Source organism: Indicator indicator, chromosome 9, assembly GCF_027791375.1.
Source record: "Indicator indicator isolate 239-I01 chromosome 9, UM_Iind_1.1, whole genome shotgun sequence".
In the NCBI taxonomy this organism is placed as follows: domain Eukaryota; kingdom Metazoa; phylum Chordata; class Aves; order Piciformes; family Indicatoridae; genus Indicator; species Indicator indicator.
Genome location: NC_072018.1, coordinates 11,031,252 through 11,056,706, shown reverse-complemented (window position 1 = coordinate 11,056,706; position 25,455 = coordinate 11,031,252). Strand labels below are relative to the sequence as shown.

The 25,455-nt window shown below is 39.6% G+C and overlaps 1 protein-coding gene across 1 annotated transcript in view; it reads right to left on the bottom strand.

Annotated features, from left to right (window-relative positions):
- Positions 1 to 11,945: 11,945 nt before the first annotated feature.
- Positions 11,946 to 25,455, bottom strand: part of EFEMP1 (EGF containing fibulin extracellular matrix protein 1) — a 47,161-nt gene continuing 33,651 nt past the window's right edge. The window contains exons 4-10 of the mRNA XM_054383629.1: positions 24,173 to 24,295; positions 20,573 to 20,692; positions 17,459 to 17,578; positions 15,994 to 16,113; positions 14,582 to 14,705; positions 14,260 to 14,455; positions 11,946 to 12,118 (exon numbers count right to left, since the gene is read on the bottom strand). Of these exons, the coding sequence (XP_054239604.1) occupies positions 11,960 to 12,118; positions 14,260 to 14,455; positions 14,582 to 14,705; positions 15,994 to 16,113; positions 17,459 to 17,578; positions 20,573 to 20,692; positions 24,173 to 24,295 (962 nt within the window). The 3' untranslated portion in view covers positions 11,946 to 11,959. The remainder of the gene's footprint in view (positions 12,119 to 14,259; positions 14,456 to 14,581; positions 14,706 to 15,993; positions 16,114 to 17,458; positions 17,579 to 20,572; positions 20,693 to 24,172; positions 24,296 to 25,455) is intronic.

Sequence of the window (25,455 nt, the reverse complement as noted above, 5' to 3'; positions counted from 1 at the left end):
ATGAAAGCGTGCCTCTCGTTCCTGTTGTCTGAGTTAGGTAGAGTGAAACCTGCCCTGTGGAGCAACATTTCCGTTGTGATGAACTTCACCATATTACATCATTAAATTAATATTTCACAGTTGAGTTTTCTTTACATTTTGGTGCTTGCTGGTTATTTTATTCAGTCGATTTACTTCAGTGAAGTTCCTGAATATGGAGTTTTACTGTTCCTGTTTTCACCAGCCTTCTCAAAAATGTTAGCAGGTCTCTTGACTTCTGAGAGCTTCACAGATGTAAAGAACAGCACTCTTATCTCATGATAAAAACACTGGAGATATTAATGAGTAAACTAATGATGGGGATAATTATCATACAGGTTGACATGCAAACATTTTGCAAACTATGCTGGTGAGTTGCTATAATGCCAGTGTTTTCTGCCTTGCTGGCCCAGAGGCCCGAGCACAGATTCTTTTCAGGGATGAATTGGTTACAGTTGCAAACATGTTTTGCAAAATTCTTTTCCTTGTAAATATATTCCTTCCACCAATCCAGTGCTTCTTCAGTTATAAATGGTTTTACATTTAAGAGGAATTTTTTTCTGTGATATAAGTAGACAACAGCTTTTCTTGGATATCTAGACCTGGTCTGAATCAAACTGATTATGTAAGCAAAATCTGTGTATAGCTGTTGCCATCATCGTGGGTTTTGGTCACCAATCTTTGTTGTCTCTGTATCATGGCAAACAAATGGTGTTCAAGTTTTATTTCAATATCTGACTACACTGGAAATGAGGCAGTCTGAATTCAGCCATTGCTAATAAGAATGATGCCAAACCCTCAGGAAGTTTCTTTCCTTCTCTGCTTTTCCATTCATCTGAATGGTTTAACCAATAGCTTTGGAGATGCACCTGCTAAATTTTCTGGAGTTTTGTGAGCTGAATCACAGTGATCATGGTTACTGTGCACACAAGTGTCCATTTCGATCTGCCCATCTTGGTGGTGCATATGGAAATGTAGAAAAATTTGGTTTAATGCAGAAAAACACCTCTTCATAAAACAGAGTTACTGTTCTGGCTAGGTAAATTTTAATTGTACTTACAATTCAAGCCCAACCAGTTTTGTGTTTGTAACTGTCTTCCTCATAGCAGTAACCAACAACAACCACAGGAATTTCAGTTTTGGGGAAATTGTTCAGTAATTAACAATAATAGCTGGCTGATACTTGCATAGCATCCAAGTTCAACTGTACGATTGCCTTGCACAGAGCAGACTTGCAAACCAGATCTGGCACCCAAACAGGCCTGTGCTAGACTGAAATTTTTCATGTGTAGTCAGATAAGTAAACAAATAAGGAATTCAGAGTCTTTTTAGCTTATGGATTTTTTTTTAAATTTGGTATCTGCCTTTTCAACTTGGAGCTGCCCAGGATGTCTTCAAACTAAGCTTTTAGGTTTAAAAGCTCATTTATTTATTTCCGGGGTATGTTATTGGTAATTGTAATAAACCAATCAGATTTAATAAATTTATAGCTGTCTCAAAAGGGAGAAACTATTCTTCAGTATGATGAACATATCTAAGCAAACAGGTCCTATACTCTTTGCTATCAGGTTAATGCCTCTGCACAGTTGAGCTATATGGCACTGGTGGCTCAGTTCTGCTCTTTAGTGAAATATTATTTCCTTGAGTGATCCCTTTGATGTTTCAGAGTTCCAGAAAAGGTGTGTGAGCCCTTAATAGGAACAAATGCCTTTGCAAAGGTGACACAAGGTGAAAAGAGGAAGTGGCTGATTCCTGAGCTGCATAGAAAATGCTCAGAATATCAGATGTGTAAGTTGAAGTTGCCTCAAGGCAGCTTAATCTTATTTGGGAGGAACTGGCATAGTGCATAAACCAAGCAGAAATGGGCCTTGGCAAGACTGGAGGAGCAGCAGCATTTCTGGGACAAGCTGTTCCGAACAGTTTATCGCTCGTGTGAGCTCACACTTGCTGTGTTGCTGACCTAGGGAACATGTCTCCTGGCTTAATCTCAGCTTGATTTTGCCCTCGGCAGAGCAATTCTGTGCTTTATTCAGAACGGAGCTGGCACTTCAGGGAAATCCTTGATGGTTGCTTTCTGCCTGGGTTTTGTGGTGGTAGACAGGGCTGCAGCACTGGCCCCAGAGTGGTGGAGTCAGGCTTAGAGTCTTAGAGGAAGAAAGTAGTGTAATGAAAGTAATATTTTCTCAAATATAGGTGATTCTTTGCTTTATGTTTCTTCCCCTTTTCCCTTCCCCTTCCTGGTTGGGATGAGACAGGTTTCTCAGTGGTCTAGGTATCCCAATGTTCCAATCCACTTGGGCAATTTGATGCCTCAGAACTCATTTCTGCTTTGTGATTGCTTCTTGTTGGCATATTGCGATGGAGTTACTTGGAGGGGAATTAAATGCTGTTTTGTTGTTCTTCTGGATGGTAAACCTGTAGCTCTGGCAAAACATTCAGCATCCCTGAGCTTAACTGTAACATCAAACCTCACTGATTTTGGCTTGAAGCTTGCATCTGGAAGTATTAAAATGCTTGTGTTAGGAATGTTACCCTTGATATAAAGGTCCATATAAAAACCTCTACTTGTAATTTTTCTATATATTCCGCCTGTTTGTCTCTTAATTCTTTTTAGTGCTGTTTTTGCTTGGCAAACATCACCACCGTCCTAGCTGCTTGTCAGCCTTTGAGGGAGCTTCTATGGGGCAATGAGGCTTTAAAAATAATAAATTTTTGTTTTTAGGCTTCCGATGGATGTTTCTATTTGCCTTGTTTATGCCTGCTGAAGGAAATTTGTGAGCAACAGGAGCAGACTTTTCGTTGGGGGTGACATGGGAGGGATCCCACAGAATTCTCCCTGTGCCTGAATGGCCCCAGCTGTAGTTTTTTCCTCTGCAGGGGGACACCCTGTCCCTGCCTGGTCTTCCCTGCACTTCCCAGTCCTGCTGTGGTGGGTGGGATGGCATTTGCACCTTTAAAACCTTCTCAGCTCTGTACTGGCAAAGGGCTGTGTGGTTGTTGGCTCCAGCCTCAGTGCTTCAGGGCATGATTTCAACCATGTCTATGGAGACCAATTTTCAACATCCAAACAAAGCAGAGTAAGTGGAATTTATATTACCTTTTAAAAATGCAAGTCAACAGAGCTGAAGACCCTACTTCAAGGAAGCCTCTTGGGTTTGTTCAGGGAATTACTATAAATATTTTACATCCTTTTTGAGACTCCAGGCAACCTCAGGAAATGTCTGCTGAGGACAGCTGTTGAAATACCCCAGGCTGCCTAGCTGATCAGGGGTATTTTTGGGACTGTTGTGTGAGAAACTACCTTCCATCACCAAATATCCTACACTGATTGAAAGCCTGTCTAATTTTGAGAGCCAAGCCAGTCTTTCTAAACATCTAGATAGTATTTTTTCCCATTGAAGCACAGTATTTTCAGCTTGGGTGATGATAGTCAAGGGTGATCGGAGCAAAAGCCTTCATCTCAAGTGCCTGTGCAAATCTGGGTAAGCCCAAAGGCAAAAAAATGTTCCATCATCTAGAGATATGCAGGGAAAATATCCCTGCAGCTATGTCATAGCAGTGGAAAGGTTGAATTCAAGCAAGAAAAGGCTGCGGTGGAGGACATATCAGGAAGAAGGAGGTTAAAGGGAGGTTAAAGATGAGTGAGAGTGGGCTGTGGGAGCTCCACCTTCCTCCAGAATGTGCCTTGAGCACTCCATGCTCAAACTGAATGTCTTGGAAATTCAGTAACAGATGCTTAAAGTCAGAATCTGGGAATTTTACAAATGTGTTTTGTTTTATACCCAAGTTGGTTAGAGCTCATGCCATCTTCCTCTGTACAGGAAAGAGAAAGACATACATGCTATTGGACTTAACATATGAAAATAGCTACATTTAGGGATTTTGGCCTAGGTAGAAGCATCAAATTGTGTTAAGATTAACTGCTAACTTTATGATAGGAGAAGTCTGTGCCAACAAGCTGCTAGCTTAGAGATTTGTTTTACTTATCTTGGTACCTTTCAGGCAAGTAGATTGGAGTGGAATGTTGGTACTGACTAGATCCTTGTTTCTTTACATATCAGTACTGCATGTATGTATCACACATGCAATGTGTATGTGTACATAATCTTTCAGGAGAGCTTTATTTTCATCTTTGATTGCCATGATGTGAATGTGGTGCTTCTCTAGCTTTTCTTCACACTTACATGCAGACAGCCTTTCTGCAAAGCACAAGTTGAAGCTTTACAAGAACACCCCTGCAGCTACCTTTTAATTTTTGCCAACTCCAGAAATTGGAAGGGGAGAAATCTTAAACTGAGCAAAGAAAAATATTCCCGAAAAATGTTACTGATGATGGAACTGGAAAGCTTTCAACTTGGTATGATGAAAATTATAACAGCCAGCAATACCTCTTCTATATAGCAGGGACAAATATGCATTGCTGGAAAGGGGGGAGCTTCCTAAAAAATGGGAGGTCAAACCATAGCCAGTTTGCTTAGAGACAGTATGTATTTTCAAAATGTGATGCTCTTGCAAAGGTTTTACTGTGGTTTCAGTCTGTTTCTCAGCACTAGTGGAGAAAATGATGCATGAGTCTAGCTGGCAGTAAGACATAAGCATGTGTCAGCTTGATCTGCTCTGATTTTGCAGAAAAGGGAAGAAAGTGTAGCCTTTTGTCGTACATTAGAAGAAAATACTACTTTCATTGTCCATGAAATTGTAGTGCTCTATTGGAGATGTTCGCTGTATAGTTTAGGTCTTCCCCCTGCAGCATACTGGAGCAGGGACAAAAATCGTCCAACCCTGTTAAAGTTTTGTGTTACTATTTTGATCCTTGTGATTTGGTTTTTAGCACAAAATCGCCGGCCTCACACTGAATGCTCCGCATGTTGCTTCATGTTTTTCACTGCCTATCTACCTTTTCCAGTTTTTAAAGCTCTTGTGAAGCAAACCAGCCCTGCTAAATACTGGGGGGTAGTCTTTAGACGAACCCTGGGTTGCAAAATTGTCTGGAACCTGGTTCAGTTTGGGAGGAAGAAGCAGCAAATACAAACATTAGCCTCGGGCTTTGAATCGCTTCAAGGGTCAATTCATGGCTAAACAGTGTGTCCAGAAATGGCTTTCCTAGAAACATCATTATTTGCAGTGATCTGGTTCCTGCTACCTTCCCCCAGGCTGTGCAGAAGTTAAATTTTTCTCCCTTGAAGCTGATTGTTTGTTTGTTTGTTTGTTTGCTGCTCATGGATTAGGCTTTAATGCCTGGTGGATGTGGGGAAGGCTGTGGATGTAGTCTACCTGGACTTCAGCAAGGCCTTTGACACTGTCCGCCACAGCAAACTCCTGGCCAAGCTGTCAGCCTGTGGCTTGGACAGCAGCACTGTGCTGGGTTAGGAACTGGCTGGAGGGCTGGGCCCAGAGAGTGGTGGTGAATGGTGCCACTTCCAGCTGGCAGCCAGTCACTAGTGGTGTCCCCCAGGGATCAGTAGTCATGAGGTCTTGGGTGACAGGTTGGACTTGATGATCCTTGAGATCTTTTCCAACTTTATTGATTCTGTGATTCTGTGTGGCCACTGGCCACTGTTGAACTGGGTGCAATGGCTGTCTAAAGCTGGTGCTGGCAGTTCACCATGAGTACAACCACCACACAAAAATGTTACTAATGCAAATGATGGACGTAGTATCAAAATGCTTTGTGCTCTTTTTGGTGTGGCTAGTTTTTAGGCATTTGGCGTAGTACCAGACTCTGCTGATGGGTTGAGGTTCTGGCAAGGCTATATAGCAGCTTCAGAACTGCTAACAGCAAACTGCAAATGCTTCCCCTGTGCCCACAGGTTCCAGGGAAGAGTCCCTGCCCAGGATACCCACATATTTAATGGGTCTTTGGAGGCTTTTCTGTGACTTTGTGCAGTTATTTTTCAGACTGGCTGGAGCTTTAAGAATCCCAACATCCTGTCATAAGAAGGGATCAGGGGTATAGGACCCAAACTACATGACACATTCAAGATGCAGTGGTTTTACACAACTATGTAAGTGTGCAGCTTTGTTCTGTGCTCCATCTCCAGTTATTCCTGATGACAAATTTGCTTTCTGGAGCTGTGATTTCCTTTGAATGCTCTATCATAACCATGACACCATCTTCCTAAGAGGTGGTGCTCAAGTTCAAATAAAGCCAGGATAAGTTTCCCCCATGTGCATCACTTTACATTTATTCCCTTTGTTTTTATTTGACAGGTTTTACTTAAAATTTGGAACACTGTAAAGGCCCTGTTTCCCAGAGAATGCTCAGCCTTTACCTGTTCCTCCTCTTCTATCCACTTCTTACTTCAAGGCAAGTCCTTTGATACAGTGTCTTTAAGAACAGCTCTGGCATAGCTAGTTTTGCCAAATTCCTCTTCCAGGATCATGATAGAAATCTAAGCTTCATTTTTCTGCCATGGTATTATCTTTGTTTTTGTTTATTCCCCTAATGTGTGGGTCACTCCATGGCCCCATCAGCCTCCTGGGAGGTTGCTTCTGCTGTGTTTCGAAGAGCCTGGGTTTGCTAATCCCAATGTTTGCAAGCTGCTCCTTTGGCCTGCCTTGTTTGTTTTTATGTGACCTTCCAGATCTCAGGAACATTTCTATTTTTCTCATCCATATACAACTTCAGCTTCTCACAGGATGACTTATTGATCTTAATAATGCCTTTTACCCTGCTGTTTTGGTATGTTGGCTTCCCCTCTGCAGCCCTTACACTGAGCTTCCAAAATCTGTTTGTTTTCCTAGTTTCCATGCCGCCTGCAAGAATTTTGCTTTTTCAACTTCCCACTTGGGTGTTTGTTGTATATATTCTGTATGGGAAACATTCCTATATATTGCACGTAAATACTCCAGAAACACTCAAACTGCAAGAAAACGTGACCCTCAAGAGGAGGTGATCAGAGGTTCAAATGTTCCTGGAGTGGCATCAGCATGATTCAGACCTTGAGGTGCCTGTGTAATTTTCATGGTTGTGATTTTGGAGTTTAACAGCATAAATATGTTACTTTTTAAAACCCAGCTGGCAGGCTGCTAATTTTGAAAGCCTTTCTGTATGCTTGTTCAGGTATATGGATGGGGAAGGTGCATGTATTCACATAGGGAGATTTTGTAGGTCAGAACTGCAGAGGCTTTAAGGGGTATCTTCTGGAGGGAGCAGGGGAAAAAAAAGTTTCATTATAGCAATGCAATAAAGTGCTCCAGAATGTGTGTCTGCAGGGCAGGAGCCATGGGACTGCTTAGCTGAGAGCTGCACCTCTTGCTTTCAAAGGTCTGATCTGAAGCATGTTAGTGGGGAATTTTACTACTGTCTGAGTATATATGTTCTGTGTGGTTATGTAGGAATTACAAAAATACTAACATTTTAAAAAGATTGGTTATCCAGTCTTCTTTCTGGAGGGAGCAGAGGTACACAGAGCTGATGTTCCTTGTGTTGGGATGCTGGGTCAGTAAGTGAAATAATCTCTTTCTCAAGCTAGAGCAGAAACAGTTTGTAACCAGCACAGCATGACCATGTTTACAAACAAAACCAGGGGCTCACCTAAGTCCAGCATTTTGCTTTGCTGGAAGCGTTGCTGCGTGTCATGGCCACACAGTCCCTAATCCATTGTCAAAGCATTCTCTGAGTTACGAGAAAATAAATCAAGGAAAGCCTTTAATACTACTTTGTCATATTGTTGTGACACAATGTTTGCAGCTTTTTCTGCTGAGCAGATATACACAATAACAGAGAGGCTTTAAAAAGAGTTAACTTTGAGATCACTTATTTAAAACCAAAATGACTTGTTCAATGTACATAGTCTATATTCATATAAAACTTGGCTGTATTTTTTCCTGTGCAAAAATGACAAAAGCTCTTGTACTGTCCTTCAAATTTGGTTTGGCAACTGTAAGCCAATTCCATTTTATTAAACAGCTCTGTTTCCTGCTAATATATACAGAAATGTTTGCAATATAAACATTTTAACTAGACATCTGCTTTTTCCCAGATATAAAACAGAGTTAACTTTTTGCCCTCTTGATGTTCACTGGGTCTGATAACTCTTTCTGCTGGCCAGATGAAATAAAATTAGGGTTTGTAGCAGATGCGGCATAGTTCAGTTTTGTCTTATGCAGGTGTTCCCCCAGCTGGGAAGTATGGAAATGTGCCATTTTGCTGAGATGATGGTGAGGTTTAGAAATGTGAGGGCGTTAAAAGTAATTCTCTGTGTTAACAGTGGGCTTTGTCCCTGGTGGGCTCCATATGCTGAACAGCTGACTAGGGCAGCAGCTGTTCTATATTTTAGTAGGGGAGTTGTAAAATTAGAAACACGGATGATCATTCAAAACATAAGCAACTCTTTGTAGTCATGGAAATGTGATTCAACAATAAACTTGCATTTGTGAGCCTTCCAAACAAAATAATCCCACTGCACTATGTTCAGGTGGTCTTGGGGAAGTGAATGAACTTGCATTTCTATTTCCTTAAGTTCTGTTTACTCAAAGTTGTATTTTAAATTTTTTTTAAAACTTTTTTTTTCTTAGTTTTCTATTTCTCAGAAGATACTAAACTTTGCATGTGATCCTGATTTTGATTCTTCTTCAAGAGTGACGGAGACTTGTATGAGAATCTTTCCTGGAGTGTTACTAATAATGGTTGTGCCACTAGGATGAAGGCTGAGCACACACTTTGCTCTCCTGTAATTTCTTGGGATTTTAATAACCCTTTTAACTCAAGTCACTATTCAAACTCTTGTTGCATGTTTGCTGCAGCTCCATATCCTTTGCAAGGGACATACCAAGTCATGTTTTCCTGAAGGATTGGATAAACCTGTGAGTTTCCCTCCTAAAAACATGCTGGTTTTCTGCCATGGTGTAATATACAAAAGCTCTCCTTGTTCAGGCTCTGAACCACCTTTTTATTTTAATCATCAAGTTTTCGGACATTCTCACACTCAATCATGTATCACACCCCTATCCAAAACAATACCAACCCTTCCAATTTTTGCACAGCTGTGCTGTAGTCCCTGGCTTGCTTGGCTCACCTGCTTGTGTTTTGGTTTGGAGGGGCTCCTGTTATTTCAGTTCCCCACTTCCATAAAAGCCCCCATGATTAATGCTGTGTGTGGAGAGTAGTGCCCACACCCAGTGACTGTGTTTAGGTCTCAACCAACCCATAGCAATATAATGTCATGTAGCTGGATCTGGGCTTTGGAGCTGTATGATTACCTCTGACTTGCCTAGTTTGGGCCCTAAGTGGTCTTATATAGAGCTGAATATTTCAAGCAAATGGTTTGTGAGGAAATAAAATAGGTTGGTCCAAGTCTATGAGCATGATGAGATGTGAAGAAATGAGTAGGCTGAATATGATTTAGGCATGTGTATGTGCTACAATTGCCTCTGCTGTTCATGCCATTTGATAAGTACATAAATGTTATTTTTCTTTATATATAATTATTAATTTTGGGTCATTGTCAGATAAGCAGAGATTTAAAAGGAAGACTTAACAGGGCTGGTGATGAAACTTGTACAAATATTGGCAGAGCATGAAGGCAGAGTAAATCCTTGGGGCAAAGCCTGGCAGCTTGGGGATGCCAGGATTACTTTTGGCTGCTTAATTCATTACAGGGACCAGCCTGGTGCCCTGCAAGTCACATGACTGAAGGGGGCAAAACCACTTCAGCCTCCTCTGGGCACCTATAAAGAGAAAACTGCCCATTTTAAACCTAGAAAGAACCACAAAATTGATTGTTCCATGGAATGGGCAATACTGAATTAAAAAAAAATGGGAAGTTAAAAGTCAGTGTAAAAGAACAGTGCTGATGCTGAGGGTAGAGGGGCATGCTTGAGAGCCAGCACATCAAGTTTGTGAGGACAGACTACACAGAGAGAAAATGATGGTTGACAAACTAAGTATGGAGGCAAGCATGTGCTGCTTGCCACAGGAATTGCAGGGAGGAGGAGCTTGGAGGCATTTTCTTCAGTACATGTGGGATGAGGAGCTGCCTTTCAAAATAGAGAGATTTGTAGTGGTGATGTATAGGGAGAAAACCCTTTGCAGAAAGCCCAACTTTCTATGTCAGAATTTTCACAATGGAAAACACCAGTTGAATCTTTCTGCAAAGCAACTGGGCTTGTATTAGTGAGCTCCTCTCTGCAGAGAGGGGTGAAGGCTACTTGGGGTCTCACCCCATAGCTCCAGGATCCCAGACAAAGAAAATAAGACCCAGCACCAGTGCTGTTTTTTGGCTTATGCTACAAACATGTGCTCTGACCCCTTTGGCAGATGAAGTATTTGTTTAAAGCCACAAATGACTGCCTGAGGGAATGATCATTGGATAATAGGGTCCTGCTCTGCAATTTGTCAGTGTGGGAGATGTGTCACCCTAAACCACAGCAGTTGTGGCCTCCTTCTAAGTTATATTCTGGAGTGAATTTTTGCCGTGCAGGACCTCAGGGTGCCAAGTTCTCCAGCTATGCTTGTTGCTTCTTTGGGCACATCCTCTGAAAGCAACCACTGAGAGTGACTGACATAATAAATATGAATCTGTGGGTTTGTACCACCAAAGGGATTTCCTTGTCTATGATGTATTCACTGCTCACACATTTTCTATAGAAAATGGATTTTAAGTAGAAAAGAGGCTCCTTCCTTAAATCAGCAACTAACTAGCAGTGTGTGTATGTTGGTGTATTTTTCCTGTTTTATTTAATGTCAATAAACCTAAAACTCAGTAGATAATAAGTCATTCTATGAAGGAATTGTGGTTTTAGTCTTTCATGAACTAATACTGTATGTACTGAGCTTTGGGTCATTCTGACTCTGCAGAACTCTATGGGGCTTTGCAAGCTCTCACGTTAGCTGACAATTCAGCACTCTAATGCAGCTAATAAACTACCTCATAAGACTAAGTCCAATATGATAAGAGATCTTTATTAAAAATTCTGTACATCCGAGGCTTAACTACTACATTTTAAACAAGAAATAAGATTTCACATGTTACAAAAGATGTTTTTAGTTCTTGAATTAGAAATAAATTTTATGAACAATGTACATGATAAATCTGAATTGTAAGAATAGGAGTGCATGAAAATTACACAACTTAATGAGCAAATGCACTCATATGCATGTATGCAACATAATGTATCTGCAAAACCTGCATTTTAACTTCTGTCTGATAATGCTGCATCCCACTAACCAGTAACTACCAACAGTGCTCTCAGGAAAAACATGGACACATGTGCCCTGGGTGGTGCTTTTCCATTTGGAGTTTGTTTCATTGTCAGAGAAATTTTCCTCCTATGGTGTGTTTTTCTTGGAGAGGGCAGAATGTTATTCACTGTTATGGTTAACACTAACTGCACATAAAAACCCTTTTCTCACAATGTAAGTTTACCCCCCACTCAGATTTGAAAAACCAACTGATAGCACATAAATGTCTACAGAAATAGATTTTTATTGACTGTTATCTTGTGTTACAATGTAGTTAGAAAGAAGAAATATATTTTAGCTTATCAGATAACATTACTTCGTGTATCATTCGTACTATATATTTTTTTTCTTTTTGAGATTGTTGGTGTAGCTGCATTAGAATTTAAAATATAAACAACACAGAAGATCACCATTTAATTGCATGACCTATTTGCCTAGGAGGGGTATGTGAAGTTTTACAGGATAGTAGGAACATACAGTTCTCATACAAAAGCATAGTATGTATCTAGTCCAAGAAAGGTAATAAAAAAAGATTTAAGTCTTTATACAGAAAGTGACAATGCCCATCTGTATACTATGGAACACATCTACTAATCTGGAATTACAGGTGTAAATGTGTGGATTAAAGATATCAATTTACTAGACAAATCTTAAAAAAAATAAGAGAGCAAAATCTATAAATAAAATAGTAAGTGCTTTCTTTAAGATAATATTCTTTGGCTACTTTAAGTGCCAGTGAAATGTTATTGAAAACCACTAAAATGCGTAAGGTCCCACTATTATTGTTAATCTTAACACTGAGCTTGTACGATAATTCAAACTGTTCACTGTAAGCATCTCCAGATCCACAATGTGTTCTCTTGGTCCTGATAGTGACTTCACGAGTACAAGCATTGCACTGACGGCACTTGTTTGCTGAAAGAACAACAGACAAGTTTAATTCAGTCAAATCTAAACTGATTCCCTATTTGCATCAAGTGTGTGTTACCACGCTGTAAAAATGCTCTGTCTTGGCACAGATACACAATGCAAGTATTCTTTTAACATTTTTCAATGGCCATGACTAATCTCACACCTGGCTTTGTTGCCGGGAAAGGTTTACCTGACTATGGCTGGGAGAAATAAACTGCACTGCAAAGTCTGTTCCTGGTTAGGCTGACTTTCCTAAAGGACGTGTGGTAATCTCTCCCAGAATGGTCTTTGTTTTTATCCCCATCCATCAGCTTTGAAAATACATGGAGAATAAGTAAACCCAAGACATCTAATGTCTTTAACAGTGCTGTAGCTTGTGTGGAGGGAAGCTGTTTCATGGCTCATAACTCCAGAATTTGTGTTCCCCTTGTAAACACTGGGAATTTTTGCAACTGGTGTACCTGTTGCCATCCCCATCTTGAATTGCTCCAAAGCACTTTTCCCAGTCTACGACACTGACAGGCCTTGACTGTGGCATGCTGCTAGTGTGTCCAAAAGCTTTGTCATAAAAATGTAAACTCCGTTTCTCCCTTCCCCTACTACAAATGTTTTCTCACCATGTCAAATGAGTAGGTATACAGATGAATCCAATCAATTCACTGCATCTAAGACCCAGCTCACATTTTTTACTAAAACAATAGAAATAACTTCTAAGTAAGCCTTTGTTTACTGCAGTCTCTTGGCAGGAATAAACACATGCTTCCTTATTTATGAGCTGAGATTCCTCGTTGGGTGGCAACAGAAGACTGGAGTTTGTCTAAAGAAAGTAAGTCCAAAGGCTAGATTGGGGTCTAAGCCAAATTAGAGCTGGACTGATAGCCAAATTAAAGCTGACCTGATCTTGTTCTTCTTTTAAGCAAGTAACAATTTGTGTTTCTGGGGTAGACACAGGGGTTTTATGTGTAATAAATCCAGGAAAAAGCACTGGATTGTAGGTTATACCAGAACAAGTGAGCTAGAGATGAGCAGTTCATTGTTTCCATCTTGGGGAAACAAGTGTAAATAGGCAATGCCATATCTTGGTATACTTTTTTGATGTACTATCACCCCCCCCAATCTTCATATCTGAAGAAAAATATAAATCAAAACCTTCCAATTAATATATTTCTGTTTATATTTTATGTGCTGATTCTGTTTTACGGAGTGTAAAGCCACATACAGAAAGGATTTCCCAGGAATTTGTAAATATTAAAAGCATCCAAGAAAATCAGATTTCTGCCAAAAAAAATCTTTAAAAGCAGATGTTACAGACACATTCATTCGTGTCTACTTGAATGCATTATACCAATGCTATAAGTAATTTGAAGTTTTGTGGTTTTCTGAAATAGTTGCAGCACTATGGAAAAAGAAGGTTCAAGTTTGTTTCAACTCAAAACCTTTGTAAATTGGCATGAACTTAGCACTCTAGAAATTAGCATCCAATCCCAAGAAATTATTGATTTATTTAATTAATTTTAAAAAGAGAGAGAAATGTAATTAAAGTAATTGTATAACTAATTATAAGAAATGTAATTAAACTCTTTGCACAAGAACAGGCTGCCCAGAGAGGTTGTGGAGTCTCCGTCTCTGGAGACTTTCAAAACCCGCCTGGATGCATTCCTATGCAGCCTGCCCTATGTGATCCTGCTTTGGCAGGGCGGTTGGACTTGATCTCTGGAGGCCACTTCCAACACCTAAGATTCTGTGAATCTATCTGTAGTCCTCTCCTAATACATAATAGATGAGGTATTGGTAAAGAGAGTGAAAAGCATCGAGATACCTCATTTGAATTTGAGATGTGCGTCCCAGGATTCCTAAATATACATGATCATTACTAGTGTTGAACTCGTTTGAAAGAAACAATTTGATTCTGAGTTTTAAGTTTCCAGGTATAAAAGTGACAGGTTTGCTAACATTTGGAAACCAAGCACATTTAACAAGGAAGTATGAAAAAGTTGATAAAGTTTGGGATGTCGTGATTCTTTTACAGAGACATTTGATGCATTTGTCAAAATGACAGACACTATAACGTCAAAATGGCAAGGCACTATAATGCACCAGTGGTTTTAATACCCTGCTCAGGTCCAACTCCCACCAATACTTACTCTCAGGTAAAATTCTCCATTTTCATTTCCAGACTTGATCCGGAAAGTATTAATAGTATTAGGATAAATAGTGGTTGCCTGAATCTGGAAGATATCTGAGGGCACTGTTCTGTCTGAACGGATGCTCATATATTTGTACACCACGGAGTAAGGCAGCTCTCTGCAAATGGCATTTGATACAGGGCAGACACAGCGGCTGAAAAACAAAAATGGATCAAACTAGTATAGCTGCAAACAAATGGTACTTGCTTTCTGTTGTAGTAGATCATGTTATCTGTTGGGGATGAGCCTAAAAACTGCAACAGACTGATTTTGCTCTTACTTTTCAGATGTAAGGACATAGGGCTCTTGACAAGGATTTCTTGGGTAACAACGAAATCCTCCATGGTAATTCCAGCAAATTTCATCCTCTCTGCATTCATTAGTAGTCTCACACTCATTTATATCTAGGAGGAAGGAAAGGGACTGTGTCAAAGCAGATGGAAATGAGTTTGCACACAATGTCTTCACAATAACCACAAAACCCAGTCACCTGCTTGTCTGTTGAAATGCAACAGGTGTCTGTGTTCTTTACCTGCTTTTCTGGGGCCTGGCTATAAAAGATTTCTCTGTGGAAGTGGAATAAATTTATGTATTGAGTGTTAATTAAGTTTGAAGATGTTGATTTTTGTTTTTAGTTGACTAAAGCAGAAGATATCTTATAGGCATAGGACAAAGATCTTGAAGGATTGTGATTTCCTGCCTTTTGCAGGCTCTTGTTAATTGCCTCAATTAAATGTTAGTTAGTTAATGTCTACACATTTGCACTAAAATAGATTTGAAAGGAATTTTATCGTGCAAAGCAGAGCTTCCTTTTTCACCTGGAAAATAATCCTGAATGGAGGTGGAGACTCAGATTGTACTGTATTAATGCTCTATTATCCTGTCACTGCCAGAATCCTCTTACCGCCCACTTGAAATTAACAGTCACAGAAAGGGTTTATTCAAATGTAATTTCTTAGAAGGGATGTAGAGATTTTTAGGTGGTCAAACTACCCACCCCACAACCTTCAATAACAGCTGGCCTTCTGCAAGTAATTATCAAGCATTTATTCCTAAAAATGGTGACTGTTAAATCGGATTCTGGATTACAGAAACAATGGTTCTTGCACTTGTTCTTCTGCAGTGTTGTCTAATAAGATGAAGAGACATTCAACACCAGTGAGGAAGAAACACAAATGTTACAATTCCAGCATTTACTGGCACCTAACCAGACATTTATCTACACATAATCTAGCTACACATAAATTATCTAAGCCACTCAAGTCTTGCATTTTTTCGCTATTATGAGAAGAAACACATCATTCATTTCTACTGTGACTGAATTTAGGAACCTCTATAAAATGAAACATGATATAAAAAGCCATGTTTAGTGTCTGTAAAAAATGGCCTGCTCTTTTTTCAGTAGTATTTATGTCTGAAACTTCGACTCAATACCTAGACATCCAAGACACATGTTTTACCTGAGGGCTGCAACATTGTTCTAGGAATCTGGAGGACTTAGAATATGAGCTGAAGGACTCAAATAAGAATTACTATCAGATAGGCAATTAATCATCAAATGCTTTATCCAACACATTTCTTGCTCACATAATGGTAATCCTGTCACATAATATACATTTAGATAGAAAGCGTTCTTAACCTTGCCTGAAATGGTGGTGGCAGCATTGAGACTGCTAAGTTAAGGGCACTTACCTTGACATGTTCTGCCTCCTACTACCTGGTAGCCTTCAGGGCAGACACACGAGAATTTTCCTGGTTCGTTAACACACTGATACTGACATATATAACTTGACGTTCTGCATTCATCAATGTCTACAGAAAGCAAAAGAGTTTAAAGTTACGGGGTTTTAACATCTGCCTCGTTATAGAATTAAATATAATAGCTAAGTGCTGGTTCTACAGAGCAAGAAAAGAGAAATCTGTCTAAAAAAAGTAAGTTATCAGAAAAAGCTGAACACCTGGAACCTGCAAACAGAAGGGCTAGATTTACTTGTGTTTTATCAGTAATCTTCCAAAATGAGAATTTTGAGCTTGAGGAAGCAGAAGCTAAGTTAGTCTTCAGAATGGTTTTGGGAAAAAAGCGTTTCAAAGAATTTATACTTTTAGTATCCAAAATGTGATTACTTTGATAAAGTGCACAGATGTGAGATTAGTTAGTAAGGTAAAAATGTTGGCTTTGTACTTGCACCCTGTGCTAATGCAGTAGAGGAAGAGAGGGAAAGCCCTCTTTTTTTTTATTTCCCCCTTCAAATAATAGTGTATACTATTCTGCAATGCTTTTTTTTCTTAACCCTGTGTTGTGAAACAGAATTTCACAGTATATGCCATTAACTGGAAATTAAATGAAACCTATCAAAACTAGGGAATGGCTTGTAAAACAGCCTAACTCCTTACTACTACCTCTGAAGTTTGCGGCCAGTTCTTGATTTCATGTCAGGGACATGCTTAGGAGCATACGTATTGCTCCCTGTTCTGTTCACCTGCAAGTAGGATTAGTTTAAGATGCCTGGAGAAGGAGCATCTGTAATAGCTCTGTTGGCTTGTTTAGGAGGGCAGTGGTAAGCCAAAAAGACATATTTGGCTCAAGGACTGGTAGAAAGGATATGGGCTTGTAGGGGTGAGATCACCATGTGTCCAAAAGGAGATTAGAAGACCCCTGTGGAGACTCTGGCAAAGGAAATAAATGTCAGTTCTATAATCTTCGGGAGACATGCTGTTTGTACATAAAGCCTTAAAAGCACCTCAAAAGCACAACTGTTGCTTCCTTAAAATAAAAAAAATTGAGGTTGTATTTTCAGAGAAGCCTAACAACAAAATTGCACTTGTTCTTGGTTTGTATTCCTTTCTGATTCATTTAATGGTCATCAGCATTAGACCACACACAATTCAAGTGAATTTGTGAAGTAAGTATTCAGAAGCCTTATTCTTCCCAGCTGTAATCTGAACTGGAGCAATGTCTGTCCTGTTTTGCACTTACTACTGAAGAGAGATACCCACACCCACAGGTACCTGAATGCAACTATAGCTACTACGGTGTGTATTATAAACCACATTTGCAGTATAATGCCTTAAGAGTTCTGGCTACAGTCTACACCCACAGTGTGGCTCCACATGAATTACATCCCTTTACTCTTCCAAGATAAAAAAAAATGCTTACCTTCACAGTTGATTCTGTCACTGCTTAACTCAAACCCTGGATTGCACTGACAGATGAAAGAACCCAGTATATTGTAACACTGTTGTGCACATGGGTTATTAGCATCACATTCGTTTATGTCTGAAAGGAAAAATGACAGATCTTTATCTTATGTAGCTGGTAATTAGGCTGGTTAAGTGGAGTAGTCCTTAGTCTGGGTTTATTGCTTAGCAGCTCAGTTGACTATATCAATACAGATCTGTAGTCACTGCAGAATAATGTCAGATTTATGCTTTACATTCCATGTAAAAAAAAAGAATATTTTTCCAGGAATGAAAGTTATTCTAATGTGTGATGACTAGTTAAAAAAATGTTTAGTGTGGCTATGAAACTCCACATTCCAGCATCGTTTTCAGGTATGAAATGCCAAGTCTCTATAAATAATTGATATAAGGAACACATACTGATAAGACCTCTCAGCATGCAGTGGTTAAGATTTATTTGAGCTATTTATTCCTCTTAAAATGTGTTCTTTTAAATTCCATTACAATTATAACATGAGCCTTTGAGGCCTGTAGAGCTTTGCAATGCTCCTAGACCATACTGGGGGAAGGTGTATTTCTGTGTTCACTCTAAGAACATATGTGAGAACATTGTGGTATGAGAAGCAATTTTTTAATGGGAAATTTATATAACCATAAACATCTCTGGAATCTATAACACATGTTTTCACAGGCTGGTGATTAACTGTGGCATAGATGGCTGGTCAGTGAAGTGGATTGAAAACTGACTCCACAACAGAGTTCAGAGGGTTGTCATCAGTGGCACAGAGTCACCTTGGAGGCCTGTGGCCAGTGGTGTCCCCCAGGGATCAGTACCGGGTCCAGTTTTGTTCAATATCTTTATCAATGACCTGGATGAGGGGATTGAGAGTACCCTCAGCAAGTTCACTGATGATACAAAACTGGGGGGGTTGGCTGACACCCCATCAGACTGTGCAGCCATCCAATGTGACCTGGGCAGGCTGGAGAGCTGGGTGCAGGCAAACCACATGAAGTTCAATAAGGACAAGTGCAGGGTCCTACATCTGGGGAGAAGTAACAACAGGCACCAGTACGGATTAGGGGCTGCCCTGCTGGAAAGCAGTTCCACAGAGAAAGACCTTGGAGTGCTGGTGGACAGCAAGTTCTCCATGGGACAACAATGTGCCCTTGCGGCCAAGAGAGCCAATGGGATCCTGGGATGCATCAAGGAAGGTGTGTCCAGCAGGTCTAGGGAAGTTCTTCTACCTCTCTACTCTGCCCTGGTGAGACCACACCTGGAATGCTGTATCCAGTTTTGGGCTCCCCAGTTCAAGAGAGACAGAGAACTGCTGGAGAGAATCCAACAGAGAGTCACGAGGATGATTAGGGGACTTGAGCATCCCACCTATGAAGAGAGACTGAGATCCCTGGGGCTGTTTAGTCTTGAGAAGAGAAGACTGAGAGGGGATCTGATCAATGTCTATAAATATCTGAGGGGTGGGTGTCAAGTGGAGGGGGCCAGGCTCTTTTCGGTGGTTCACAGTGGTAAGACAAGGAACAATGGGTTCAAGCTTGAACATAGAAGATTTCACCTCAACATGAGGAGAAACTTCTTTACAGTGAGGGTGACAGAGCACTGGAACAGGCTGCCCAGGGACCTTGTGGAGTCTCCTTCTCTGAAGGCTTTCAAAACCCACCTGGATGCATTCCTGTGCGAACTACCCTAAGTGATCCTGCTCTGGCAAGGGGGGGGGCGGTTGGACCTGATGATCTCTTGAGGTCCCTTCGAACCTCTAATATATAGTGATAGTGTGAAGTGCTACTGCTCCATCATTTACTCTGTAGATTTTAGTGTGTTTTCCTTTGTATTCCTCCCCTGCATGTATTCCATTCATATTTGTGTTTATCAGATACAACTATTAGAGAGCTCCATTTGAAAAAAATCCTCAGTTCACAGCCTTTGAAAATGCTTATAAATGTAAGCAACACTCATTCATTTACAGCTGCCACTAAAAACTAACAAGTAAGATCAAGTATTCACAAAACCTAAAACATTGAGAATAATAATTCTCAGGAATACAGGATATATGATGAACCTCTCAGTCCTGAAAATGAATGATAATAGGGAAAAACTGATTGAAGTGTTTTCTTTCTTCTTTTGATTAATTCCTGGCAACGGTACAAAGAAGTACATCATGACAGTGCTACCAGAAGGAATAACTAACTAGTCAAAGCCTCAATTCTGTTTGTATTCCTTCCAAGAGATATTTACCCCCTTTAAATATATGTAAAAGTTGTAACATAAATGTGGTGGGTAGAGCTGTCAAGTAGCACTCCTGCCATATGACTGCTGAAGATGTGAAAGTCTGTCCTGTTGCAGCAGCCAGCAGGATGCCAGCAAGTCAGAGAAGGGGTGTTTAGGTGAAGTACCCATCAAACTCGAAGTTGTCAAGATTTGTGAGTATAACTGAAAGAATTTATCTTGCATTTAAGCCATGGAAAGGGCAACAACTTACTTCTGAAGGGAGGATCACGTCTGAAGAGTCACTCTTCCTTAGTGACCTTCGTTTTAATTTTTAACATGATTTTCTAGATATTCAAATGTGACATTTATAGCTGCTTGCTTTCCTCACTATGTTTATCATGGTCTGAGGATAACTACACTTAACTGCAGACGTATAGTACTGCTTCCCTGGTTTCCAGTTCTAGACCTTGTGTTGCATGAACTGGGAATGTTATCATGAAAGCCAATGATAATGCAAAGTGATGAATCAGAACTTAAAAATAATTGACTCTGTGATTAAATGATGAATATAACCCTCCAGCTGCCAAACTAGATGGTCCTCAGAAACCTGCTGCACCAAAAAAGTAGCAGGTTTTCAATAACATTCCAAGTTTCTTTCTAACCCTTGTGTATTTCTCAGATCACTTGCAGGAGAGCCTCTCAATACAGAATATGGTATGCCTTATGGGTTGGTATTTATTCCCTTTGAGTTGGGATGAAGATACTTACGTTTCAACTGTAGTCAAGTCATGTGTCAGTATTCGTATCTATAGTGAGCAAGCTCATGCGTGAGAAGTCTCTGCATGTGCTGCGCAGAGAAGCTCTTACCTACGCAAGTGTGGTTGTTGGATGCTAGCTGGAAACCGGCATTGCACTGGCAGTAGTAGGAACCAGGAGTGTTCATGCATCGATGGTGGCAATAGGGAGGCAGGGTGCATTCATCGATGTCTAGGTTATCAACGAAGAGAAATTAGTTCAAATGAAATCATGGCAGATCACTGCTGCTGTCTTGTGTCCACAGAAATGATAAAGTAAATTGCACTTGAAAAGCCAGGCAGGAAAAAAGCTTATGTGACAAAGGTATTGCATATTTTACTTTTAACTTTTCTAAAAATTTGGTTTGTGCTGATTGTCTTCCAGCCACTGAGATCAAGACACATTCCAACTTTATTCATTTCCACAGTATTGCTTAGTTTTGCTAGTTATGCATAGTAAAATCCAGAATATTTTGTTCTGCTTTTCAACCCAAATTTCTCATGATCAGACAGCGAATGTGGCTTGTGACCCTTGTTTTTCCAACAATTTGCACACAGCACTCTTAGCATGTACTAAATCCTTGCTGTTCTATCAGGAAGAGTTCACATTTTCTGTGTGAGTACAGGGGAATGATGAAGACGGAAGATTAATGGGCCTGAAAAGCAATCAGGTGATTTTGCTTCTGCAGGGATTCCTCAGAAACTGGCTTGCTCCACGAGGGGCTCCCATTGCTCCTGTTTCCCTCTGTGTCTTTCCTGCATCCCTTTCCATGCACCTTCTGGCTGCACTCTCTGGTGCCAAGGCAGGCAATCAGACTGGCTGAAGCTGTTGCTATCTCAGGCAGTATTAACTTTCCACAGACTCTCCTTGCAGATTAGCTCTGGGTTAGAGGTGGAGCAGGCTGCCTTTCCAAGTTTCATCATTCCTTATGTGCACTGAAGCAGGGTTTTCACCTGCAAACCATACAAAATGTTGAACCTTTTTAAAAGGTTTACCTTGCATTCTGGTGGATCTATTGCCTCTGTTTATGTCTGAAAATCAGAGGGTTTTTTATTATGCCATGGTGGTGATCTTACATGTATGTGCAGCAACCATCTTTAGTTCTGGCCTGTTTGAGCTTTATGAAGAAATCCATGCCATGTTCTGTACATGTACACAATGTGACATTTCAAAGGCTCAGTGCTCAGAGAAATAAGACCAGTTTTCACTGCAACAAAGACAGGCATTTCCCATTTCCATGCCAGATCTTGAGTTTCCTACCTCCAGCTGTTTCCACCATAGATGTGTTTAAAAAGAGGCCAAGACTTTTTTTTTTTAAATAAGCAAAGTGTTTGTTCTAATATCAAGCAAAAAAAAAAATCATTAGAAGTTAACCCTTTCTTCATCAAATCTGCTGTCACTGTCTGTGGCTAAACGTAGCAGTGGAGTGTTTTGGATGGTCCTGAATGAAAAGGCTTATGCTGGAAAATTCCTGGGTATCAGTACAGTAGCGATTGTAACTTTTGTTGCATGGAGAAATTTGGAAGTAGAAATGGAATATATTAGGAAGCACAGGAGATCTCTTCCATCCTTGACTTATACACGACTAAGCTCTTATGAACTGCTGTTTAAAGATCTGATTATACAATACAGACATATGAGCAATGCTTTACTGCTTAGGCACTGCATATGAGCATACAAATGCTTCCAGGATCTGACTCTAATTCAGTGGAAGTTTTCCTTGTGGGATTAGGCACATCAACTCCATGTAGATCCATTGGGTCAAATTTTCTGCTTGAAGTAATGCTGGAAAATAAGTAATTTTATCTGTATTCCCGTGTTTCAGAAAAGAATAATTTTCCAGTATGTGAACAAGCAAATTTAAAACAAGTATTAGTGAACTTAGAATAAAATCAATTAATTGTTAGAATTGAGTTTTTTCCTCCTTCTATATTAAAGCCAGAAGCGTCTGGAAAAATGTCTTTCAAATTTGAGAAATATTTCCTCCCATATGGAGAACCTCTATCAAGATCTGGCCCCAAGAACATTTTCTGTCTGAGCTGTTATAAAATCCCTGAAGACAGGCTTTATTCTGAAATGCTGACAGGACTAAGTGTAGGGATGTACTTAAAATTTAAGTCACTGTGTAATATGTAAAACAGGTGTTATTCTTGGTTTTGACCTGAATAGGAGAAGGGGGATCCCACTTTCCAGACAATATCATGTATAAATTTAAATATATAAAAGTATTCACATTGAGACAGAACAGTGCATCGTTCTGCTGCTTTTCTTGTGAGTACTGTACTATGTGTCCCATGAGACTTTCAGGTAGTACCATAGCTCTTGACATTAAAAGTGCTGTTGCATAGCCAGTAATACACTTTACCTGTTCTAAAAAAAAATCTAGATAAACCCCAGATATTTTTTAAAAATTAAGATCAATGACCTGTCAAAGCTATTCCTCTACCTACATTCCAAACTACTCGTCCTACTCTTGCACAGAGAACGGAGAGAAATCATATACATCTGTGTTTACACCAATTTGACTGTTAAGAGCCTGATCCACATCTCTTAGGAAAGAGATAATGTTTTGGTTGATTTCTCCAGCCCTTGGCTCAGAACTCTAAAGAGAGCCATGCCCAGAAATATCAGTTAGTCTGGACGTGTACTGAAATTTCCTGTTTCCTTCCTGCTGCTCTTGTTATGCAGTGACTACCTATAGCCTTTGCAAGACTTTTTGAAAGATATTAGAAATAAAAATTGTTTTAAACACTTTAAAATATAGGATCTCTAACATAAAGGAAAAGAGGAAAACCTGAAGTTCTATTGTTCTACTGAGGACAAAAAAACCCCAACAGATGCTTTTCTCCTAGGTTGCATAAACCCAGTCTTGTGTCTTATTCAAGAGCACCTCTTAAATCACCTCATGATGTATAAATTTGATTCTCCTACTTCATAGTTGTTTTTATTATCTCTGACAACGCTAAGGCTTAAGGCTGGAGTGCCTATAAAAGCAATTCATCCACTGAAATTACGATTAAAGAGGTGTTAAATAAAGGCTGAAGGTGGACTGGAGGGACAGAATAATGGCTCTTTTGCATTAAGTCCCCAAAAAGGATGGAATAGGAAAGATGCACTGTTTACACTGCTCTTCGATTTAATTTAATGCTATACTTGTATAGGTCCCAAGGGTGCTGATGGTTTATTTTGGCCCAAAGAATAAAGCATAGTGGTTTACATGTTATAAATACCATATACCTGCATTCAGAGTTTCCATTTCTGTAATTTATACTCATAAAACTGAGACAAGCTGTGCCATGGGTCTTTGCAGAGTAGGGACTTAGGTCTTTGTGAAGGTAGCACTTTGTCCTGTAGATCTGGAGTTAAGGCTCACTGAGGTCAGTGGAAAGACATGCTTTGGTGGCCGCTATAGCAGAGTTATGACTGTATCTGGGACTTTAGGCAACACCCCATACAAACAATAAACACAATGGTAACTATTAGGAAAATTAATCTAAAATTCAACCCAAGTGTTGTTTATACTTAAACATGTTTTAGTGATTAGTTATTGTCATAAAGTTATTATCATGACACAAACCTACAGCTGTTTTACAGTATACATACCTATACCCTTTATGATCAATATAGAGTTTGTAACTGAAAGAAAATAATTTAGTCTAGAGCAACACTTACCAACACATTGGTCCCCTCGTTTCTGATACCCTGAAGGACACTGGCAGCTGAAGGACCCTCTTAAATTGACGCAGACTTGGTCAGCTCTACAGTTATGGGTTCCGGTTGCACATTCATCTATATCTTTGTAAGAAAGGCAAATACAATATTAGTCACAAAGTTTACTTCAAATATTCAGCCTATGGAAATGCTTTATGCATCTTCAAGATACCTATAGGAGAAGGCAGCAAAGTTCAAATGTACTCCAAAAGTGTAATCTCAGTGCTTATTCCATTTGCAGGATAACATCAAATGTCAATATATATTTATAATAGCTTTTAATTCTGATACACTGCATTTGTAAATATGTTCAGATATGGTTATTTTAAACAATCACTTTTATTTATCAAATACTATTAATATTTTGTACTTGTTACTATACAACTTTCTGTAAATGCCTTGCAACTTTATCATATTTTAGTCACTTGACTATTTTTGTGATTTTTTTTTTTTTCTCCCAAGCTGGTTGTTTTTTGCATGCTGAGTTACTCTGGGAAATTTGAGCATAGTTCAGCCCTTTGTCAAGAGTGAGATGAGTTAGAAATATGTTGTTTTGCTGATACTAAAAAGACTGATCACGTTTGCGTGGTTCCTGTGCTCCATACTCTGGACACGGACTTGGAACTTGATGCATGGTGGCCTTCTCATCAGGAAAAGATCTGCCTCTTGTCATTGCCATGAAAATTCCTCTAATTCAATCAATCTATGAAAGGCTCTGGAAACAGTTTACTAATGTTTGCATTTGAACAATACAGCTAAAAATGCAAACTCTAGACAGATACTTTTCAGTGTAATTCAGCAGCTTTTAGTTCAGACTAAATGCAGGTTTATACAAGTATAAACCAAACATTTTGATTTTGCTTATTCATTATAACTGCTGGAGATACTTAATGATAATTAAACTGCATGTGCTGACAAATAGGCTGCTTGAAATGAAATTACAATTCGCTTTCTCATCTGAACATCCAAACTGTTGGAGAGGTTTTTATTGTAACCTGACACAGTACAGTGAAAGGACTTTTTAATTTTGGCATTGTACATAATTTGGAGACGCTAGGCTCAATAAACAAATTCCTTAAAACTTATGATCTCTAGTTTACAAATCTCAGCTGACCTTGCTATTTGTATAGGCACTGGGGATGTTAGAACATCACCAGTGGCAGATTCTGGGTGGTGCTTTGGAAAAAATGATGGATTCTTTCTCACAAAAAATGAAAACAGCTTTGACCACAAGATTCAATAAA